This window comes from Labeo rohita, chromosome 16 (genome assembly GCF_022985175.1).
Source record: "Labeo rohita strain BAU-BD-2019 chromosome 16, IGBB_LRoh.1.0, whole genome shotgun sequence".
Classification (NCBI taxonomy): Eukaryota; Metazoa; Chordata; class Actinopteri; order Cypriniformes; family Cyprinidae; genus Labeo; species Labeo rohita.
Window position 1 is genome coordinate 22,692,133 of NC_066884.1, and position 9,137 is coordinate 22,701,269.

Here is a 9,137-nt window from a genome sequence, read left to right on the forward strand (position 1 = left end):
ATTAGCTGCTTCAGTTGTGTTTTATCAGGGTTGGCGCTGAAGGAGCTTTGCAGGAAGGTAGATCTCTGTGAACAGAATTGGACACCCATGTTTTAAAATAAAATTACTAAAATGTTTAGGAAATCAAAAAGCTTTCAAATGAAACTGGAAGAGCATGAGAATTTCTTCAGTGTTGACCAGTGGTTCTAAAAGTTCTGAAAGATCTTGTTCAGGTGTGTTTGTTAAGAGTTAGAGCTAAATTCTGCAGGACAATGGCACTCAAGGGCCATATAGAATCCTATGTCCTACGTTAGAGGTTTGAAAAATAGACCGATGTTCTGTTTTGCATTGTGGAGAATGTTCGATTCAACTCTAGCTGTATTTTAGACAATCGAACACTAGAGGGCGTACTACATCTGCTGAAATCACCGTGGGATGACTGTACGTTAGCCTACCAATTTAGATAGTGTGAGATATTTTTAGGTATAACCAGCTGGGGCAGGAGTGCACGATGGAACAGTAGGTATACGAAACTAGAGAGCTACCCGGATGAAGTAATGGGTTAAGACGAAGAAAATCAACAAAGGCAGGATCATCGTTACCAACTCCTTCTCGTTCACCCTCTGTGTGTGCGTGGTAAAAACACGTATAGACAATGAGCAAACAAACTCACAATAGACGGGTTACGTAAACTAAAGAAAATTCGAACTGCTTAAAAAGGAAGACAAAGACACAAAGACAATGAACATGACGACACCTGTAAGTGTTTTCTTAGCCCTATAGATGCATATATTTAAAGTTTTATGATTCTGTCTCTGTCGGTTTCATGTATCTGCTGTACCATCGTGTTTAATAATTGTTGTACAGATATTTTGAACTGGATCTCTAACCATACTAGCAGACTGACCAAACAACCCAGTTTTTGATATTTTGATAGTTCGAGAGCAGCTAAAAAGGTTTGCAGACTTTAAAACAAACCCACATATTTGTGTATTAGCAAACTCGACCAAGCAGTAGTTCAGTGTTAAAGCTACTTCAGTTTATTTTGTATGTGTGCCCGCGCGTATTGATCTCCTCAGTTTTTTTTAGTCTACAGCAGTCAGCTGTCAGACCCAGTTTACTTTCCGTTTGACTATTATTGCAACATCATGTGAAAACCCAGCATGTGACTGTTTGCACATAAAAAAAACACTCGACGGTGTTGACAGCTCAGTTCACGAGTAGCTGCAATCCGATATTAATCTACAGTTTCTCATTGACCTTGGTAAATCTGTTTTTATTTTAGTCAAACATGCAGGTGGACCTGCACGGACTGTTTGAGAATAACAAAAGCTACGACTATGATCCTGATTATGAGTACAAGGAGGTGGTCTGTCGGTCCAGCACAGTCTCTGGTGCCTTGGGAGTCTTCATGCCCATGCTTTACTCTGTGGGGCTCTTATGCGGGCTGCTGGGAAACGGACTGGTGCTGGCGGTACTGTTGCTTAAGAGGCTGAGTGCGATGGACATCTTCATCCTTCTTCTAAGCGTAACAGACAGTCTGCTGCTGCTTACACTGCCTCTCTGGGCCGTGGATGCGGTTAAAGGATGGATCATGACACCAGGGCTCTGCAAACTGTCTGGAGTTCTGTTCGAGGTGAGTTACTGTTGGTTTGTTAACATATCGCTTTAATTTCAACCATCTGGCATGGTTGAAAGAGTTAATGACACACTGAAATCAAACTCGCAAAGTGTGGAATCACATGTTTTGGATCTTCTGAAGGCATCTATTTAAAGAAGAACTTTTTCTTTGGTTGTTTTTAAGAGTTAAAACCACTGATCTATAATAGAGAACTGGATAGCTCATGACGTCATAGAAGTGAAGCCACTGCCACTCGGACGTTCACCATGTTTACAAATGACAAAATGCTCATTCTAAAAACTGAAAAAAATATGCTTTGTATACATATAATTTGCCTTGCACAGTTTGTGCTGTTTTGTTATAGTATTTTTATTCGTAACGTTACAGGCTAAATGCATGTTTCAACAATGATTTCGTTAACATCATTCTGAAGCAGGTAGTGATTTAAACGTTTAATTCAGCCTACATAACATTCGTGTTGAGATAAATGTTAATAATAAACGTTAATAATGCAAAAATGTTAAATATAACATTTTAAAATGATTTAAATAACTAAAAAGATAAAATTAAAATTAAACTTTAAAAATGAAACTAAAACTGTCAGCAGATGGCGTTAAGTCACTGATTTTATCACTGAATCATTTTTTCAGGAATGAAGCGACTCTCTTTAGGAATGTGTAATTGAATCAATGACTCAGATTCGTTTAAAAACGCCCGTTCATTCATAAACGGAACAGCTGTGTTTGAATAGAGATGCCGCTTGTTGTGACTTTGTTTCAGACTATTTTCATTGACGAAATTGAGCAAAATCAGGTAGTGTTATATTCAGATAAATGTAATTTAAGGCACTTAATATAATAGAATTTGCGCGATCTTTAAGAGTTTTAAATAGATGTTGCTCACTTAGGGACATTAAAATATGCACATCATAACTTGGAGGAATAACGCTGACTAATTTCATTTGGTACGGATTTAAAGACATCATGCTTTATTTCCAAGATTTGAATTTCAATACAGCATAAAGCAATATAACAGGCTAGTATTGTATTTTTTATTATATGTTCGAATCAATTTTAGATACTAATTCCAGATATATGTTCATGTTTACTATTTCCTGCGTAATTCCTTATGTTAATAAATATATTTTGTGTTAAAATCAGAACTGTGTCGGCAAATGCGCAGCTGACACACCCACCTGAACGATTTCAAAACATCGCTTATCCGGTTCGAAATGACGATAAATACTGTAGATAAGATTTTAAGTAAAAATTAATTTACATACACATATCATAAAAACTAGTCCTGTGTGACTGATACGCTTAAAATCGGGTGATTTCAGGTCAGTGGTTTAGCTGTGCGTCAATGGTGCTCTCTGTCGGTAGGGAATAGTAAGATGGCGGATCGAACACTTCCGGTGGCTTCACTGCCTCATGGCAGTTTAGAACACAATGAGCGATCCAGTCATTATATATAGATCAGTGGTTAAAACACAAAGCTTTTAGAGTACTTTTGTGTTATATAATGTTTTGTGTTTTGGACATCCACACCTAGACAAGTAACTTGACCCTTGTAACTTGAAAAAAAAGTAATATATTTAAAGTACTTTTTTTTAATGCTAAGTATAGTTTAAATCTGTTAACATATTTGTGACACTGGGCAAAACCAGTTTTGACGAAAACATCTCAGGATTTCTCTCCATATAATGGATATCTATGGTGCCACCGAGTTTGAATTCACAAAATGCAGTTTAAATGCAGCTTTAAAGGACTCTAAACCATCCCAGCCCAGGAAGAAGGGTCTTAGTGAAACGATTGTTTTTTTTTTTTTTGTTGTTGTTGTTTTTTTTTGTTTGTTTGTTTTGTTTTTCCTAAAAAAAAAACTTTGTAACCGCAAATGTTCGTCTTGGTCTAGCTCTGCATGAACTGTGTTAATTCCTGTTTATGACAGTTAGGGTATGTCAAAAAACCCATCTCATATTTTCTTTAACTTCAAAATCATCCTACATCGCTGCAGAAATACCAACCCAGTGTTTAGAAAGTGAACATGCACAGAAGATTAAACGGTCTTTAAAAAAAAAGGTAAAACAGCAATGTTGGGTGATTTTGTAGTTGGAGGAGAAAGTGAGAAGTTTTTGACATACCCTTACTTTTTTGAACTGGAATACACATAGTTCACAGAGAGCTAGACCAAGATGAGCATTTGCGGTTAAAGGGTATATAAACTGTAATTTTTGTGTGTGTGTGGCAGGGGCACAGTCATTTTTTTATATATATATTTTTTTTTTCTCCTTCTAACAGTGGATACGACTCCTAGTCATACAGATAATCGAAACTGTAAATGGTTTGTTTTTATTTGTGTACATTCACAATAAAAACAAATCTTTGTGCTTTTGTAAAATAAAGAAAAATAGTTTGCCGTTTTCAGAAGTCTTCCTTTCACACAGCACAAAAATGAACTAAAACTCTGCATACTAGCTACGTGTTGCAGAGTTTTTTCTTTTGTTTTGTTAATTAAGTAAAAATATTTATCTGTAGGCCTAATCATTCAGTATATAATGGGCCTAGCCTAGCTTTATGATGTTTTTCTCTGTTCGCATGCAGAAGCGCTTCAGGTGCGTGATGTGATGTGTCTGTGTAAATCCTCATGTTCTGTTGTTTGCTGCTTTTTGCGCATGTAATATTAATCCCTGGAAAACAATTTTTGGTATTTTTAACGTGTCACAGACACTTATACTTTCTAAAAATACTTAAGTTCTAATTTAAAATAATCTTGTCAGTTAACGGTTAATAATAGGTTAACAAGCGTCAGCTGTCAGTTAGGAAAAATAACCGAAATTAACATCTCTAAAGGAAATATGTTATTACTTTATATTCAATGGATGCAACAAATTACATTTTTGAGTCAAGAAATGTACTAATTTTTGTTATTATAATAAGGAAATAAGCCATATGAAGCCAACATGAATATGTGTTTTATAGTCTGTTATAGTAGTATTGTAATAATAACTGTTTTCTTTTCACTATCTCTTCAGATCAACTTCTACTGTGGTATCTTCACGTTGTCCTGCCTCATTGTTGACTGCTGTCTGTCCAGCATCCGTGGAGAACAGCTGTTTTCTCGTAAAAAGCCTGTGGTTATTTGCTGTCTGATCATCAGTGTCCTCTGCCTGCTCCTTTCCATCCCTGATTGGATCTTTCTGGATGCCATCGGTGGTAGCACAGATCAGGGTAAACTGGAATGTATTCACCATTATCTGCCTGATTCCTGGCGTCTTGCCTCTCGTTTTCCACGTCTTCTGAGTTTTGTTCTGCCAGTACTTGTGCTGCTGTGCTGCTGTTCCTTCGTCCTGCTAAAGATGGAGCGCAACCCAAAGTGCCAGCAGAAGAAGGACAGCCAAAGGACAGCTATCATTGGAGTCCTTATGCTGGTTTTCCTCATCTGTTGGACACCCTACAACATTACGTTCATGGTGAACACATTTCAGCCAACGGATAGCATGTCTTTAGCAGCGGCAGAAGACTGTGAAGGGAGGCAGTGGACAGCTATCAAAATAACGTCAGTTTTTGGGCTTCTCCATTGCGTTGTTAATCCTATTATTTACCTCTGTCTCTCCAAAGAGTTCAGGCGACGCGTACTGACTATGATAAAGTTTAGTGCTTGTAAAAGGGAGAGCAGTAAAGTTTCGCTTTGGGACTCCAGTGGAGTAAATGGTAATGGTTCAGTCCAAGAGGAACAAGGTTCACGTCAACCTATGAATGACATTAAACTAACAATACAAGTTCAGGATCATGATACGTGAAAGGTTGGATCATTAAACATTGACTGCTGGACGCCCTGTATTTTGTGTCTACTTTATTAAATGTGAGCATTGAGTAGATATCACTAGGTATAGAATAACACAGTAATGGGTGATGGAGAGTCCACCAAAGTTTTCTCTACATGTATTCTGGAAAAATTCTCTCATTATGGATGATAAAGGATGAAATGGAAAAAGACGGACATGAAACGAAAGAAGGACATGAATTGCTGGTCAACTCATTTGCACTTTAATTCTGTTTAATTGTATGTCAGATGATTAGTCTGGTGAATATTTACTTTTATCTGGCCAAAGGTTATATTTATTTATGCTGTGCTGTGTTTTGAAGTAATGTTCTGAAGCAATGTTTTTAGTAATGGACTGATATTATTTGCCAATATTTGGCCAGTTCTGTGCCCATTTGCTTGAGTAACACATGTCTTCATTACAACTCAATTACAAAATAACTGGCAATGGATAATAAACAACATTTTCTTCTAAATGTTTTTGTTTGTTTTTTGTCAGATTTAAGTTACTATTGTGTGAAATCTTTATTTCAGCATTTGAAATATTTGTATGTACTATGCACACTATTAGTCATGTTATTATTTTTTTAAATATTATTTTTAAAGAAGTATCTTCTGCTCACTTAGCCTGCATTTTTTTTATTCAAAGAACAGTAAAACCAGTACAAATTTCCAGTTATTTTTACTATTTAAAATCATGATTTTCTATTTGAGTATATTTAAAATGTAATGTATACCTGTGATTTCAAAGCTGAATTTTTAGCATAATTCGTCCAGTCACATGATCCTTCAGAAATCATTGTAATATTTTGATTTGCTGCTCAAAAACATTTATTGTGATGTTGAAAAACAGCTGAGTGTTTTTCTTTTCCCTCCAGGTTTCTTTGAATAGAAAATTTATCTGAAATGGAAATCTTTTGTTACGTTATAAATGTGTTTATCATCCCTTTGAATAATTTAAAGCATCTTTGCTAAAGAAAAGTATAAATTTCTATCATTTCTTTCGCAAAAAAAAAAAAAAAATTATACTGACTCCAAGCTTTTGAATAGTATAGTGTATAATGTTGCAAAAGCTTTTAGTTTCAGAAAAATGCTTGTTATAAAATAGACAGAGAAAAACTTTTACAATTTCTTTCAAAAGTCAGTGTAAAGAATCTTTTATAGAATTTTATGTACACTTTGTTTTATAAATTGTTTTAATTTTTTGTATTGTGTACTACTGTATCGCTTTTTTTTTTAAATGTATAATCTTTGTTTGCCATAAATTAGCCAATAAACCGAAAATCAAAATTCAGATAAATGGAAATGGATCTTGCTATTCATCAAAGGATCATGAAAAAAAATTACTCGATGATGATGATAATGATGATGATGATAATGTTTCTTGAACAACAAATCAGCATTGATTTCTGAAGGATCGTGTGACTGGAGTAATAATACTAAAAATTCAGCTTTGAAATCACAGGAATAAATAACTTTTTAAAATATATTTAAATAGAAAACAGTTCTTTTAAATAGTAAAAGAAAAAAAAGAAAAGTAAAAATGTACTGTTTTTGCTGTATGTTGGATATATACAGCAAAGTATATGTAATTACAATATATACCAAATTATGTGACAATTTGTCACTTTAAATACAATTACCCATTTTACAACCTTTTAAACCTCATCTGTGCTGCATTCATGTGGTAGAAATAGTTTTAATAAGCGTGTCAAAATGGTATCAGCAGAACTGCTGATTAATAAGATAGAATTCCCCATGACAGGAAGTCATGTTAGTTTCTTAACGGTTTCTTACATAGATTATGTTTAGATGTCTTTAGCTTAGTGGTTTCTGATAGGGTGTTTGTTACTTACGTAAGTGTTAAGAACCATCTAAAGGACCACAGTGCTATTTCATGTCCCACCCAAATTCTTTTTTTCACTTTGAAGCAGTTTTAGTAGAGTTTGTGTTCTACTAATTTTGAATATTAATGTTTATGAAGGAGACAATATATTGAAAATTACCTCATTTTTTTTTTTTTTCCATCAAATAATGATGAGAACATAACGATTTGACATTTGCGTAGTTTTCTGTGAGATGGGGTCATAAAGGATTCTTTTCCCATATTACGTAAACAATCATTCTTCTAAACCCTTTTGGGGGAAGTACTTTCTTCCTGTGCGATATTTATGCACTTTCTGCCAGGGTGAATTAGTAATTGGGAAAGACCGTTGTTGGGATTTTCAGACATACATTCTCTGGTGTTCTCATGAGTGGAATATCCCAGGAACAGAGAAGACCCCGTGAGAGAGAGGGAAAACAGGGCATTGTATATGCTCTAGTCTTTGTACTGTAATGCAGAGTAGCATCTTTTCGAAATACTTTGAGGATGTCATCATCCTGCACAACAGAAGGGCTTTTGTGCAGTACACAAAGTGAGAAAAAAAATGACCGTTAAGTTTTTTTTTTTTTTACATATGTAAATGGCCAGAGCTCATTTTAATACTTGTGATCCATTCCAGTGACTTAGCAAATAGACAGTCTATTTTGAATAGATTGCTTTCGTAGAAAGTTCTTTGTATTGTAATGTGCTCTGAGGTCATGAACACAAAAAACCACATGCCTGTGACACGCCTCAGTTCCTCTTGTGAAACACAACATGTGGTGAGCATTAATGTAAAGACAGCATGATTGCATTGTCATGCGCCAATAATCATCAGTATTCGTCTGGTATTTTCCATGAGTCACTATTACATAAATGAAAATAAACTAAATGAAAGTAGATGTAGATGTTTTTTTAGAATTTCAGCTGTATATTCACACCACTTTCAGTCTGAGGAAGCTGCATTTTTGTGTTCATTTCCTGTCATGTTGTGTGTTTGTGTTACTTATGACAGCTTTTTTTTTTTTTTGGTTTAAGTATGATAGTCAAGTAGATTTTTTCTAGCCAGTACTCTTTGTCCATGATCCACATCCAGTGTTATGAAATGTAGTGGTGTTCTTCTTTTTTTGGCTGGGCCAGTATCAAAAATGTAGTGTATGCTGAGAGAAACAGAATGGCTTATTTTATTCTTAGAGTATGTGTCAGCACAAACTTGTTTTGGCATGCCTCAGACTGGTTTGTCCACTTTTGAGAACTGGGTCGTGTAGGTTTGGGAGGAGCCTAATCATTTTTTCCTGCCAGGCATCATATATAAGCAGCGGGAGGGAGCAAGACAAGTTTGTTTACCATTATCAAGACGGAACGGGCAGGTGAACTCATGAAATGTGCGAAATATTTGTGCATTTTCTAATTCCAAAGATAACTAACACTCTTATTAACACTATGGGTATGTGTTCACATTCATTTACACTTGTCAGCTTCTCACTAGGTTTTAGTGAAAATTTAAAGTAAGCTGACAAACACAAATAATTTATAGGTGCATCTCAAAAAATTAGAATATCATGAAAAAGTTCATTTTTTGTTTGTTTGTTAATTCAAAAACTAAATTTTTCATATATTCTAGATTCATTACATGTGAAGTAAAACATTTCTAAAGTTTTTTTTGTTTTAATTTTGATGATTAGAGCTTACAGCTTATGAAAGTCAAAAATCCAGTATCTCTATTAAATGTCCATCCCTACAGTATAAATTCTGGGTATCTCTTGTTCCTTGAAACCACAATAATGGGGAAGACTGCTGACTTCGCAATGGTCCAGAAGACAGTCATTAACACCCTCCACGGAGAGGGTA

At 35.0% G+C, this 9,137-nt stretch overlaps 1 protein-coding gene across 1 annotated transcript; it reads left to right on the forward strand.

Annotated features, from left to right (window-relative positions):
- The first annotated feature begins 413 nt into the window (after positions 1-413).
- On the forward strand, positions 414-6,450 carry cxcr3.3 (chemokine (C-X-C motif) receptor 3, tandem duplicate 3). Its single transcript, XM_051132254.1, has 3 exons — positions 414-738; positions 1,265-1,615; positions 4,632-6,450. The coding sequence occupies exons 1-3, from the start codon at positions 721-723 to the stop codon at positions 5,397-5,399; spliced, it is 1,137 nt and encodes a 378-aa protein (XP_050988211.1). The 5' UTR covers positions 414-720; the 3' UTR covers positions 5,400-6,450.
- The last annotated feature ends 2,687 nt before the right edge of the window (positions 6,451-9,137 follow it).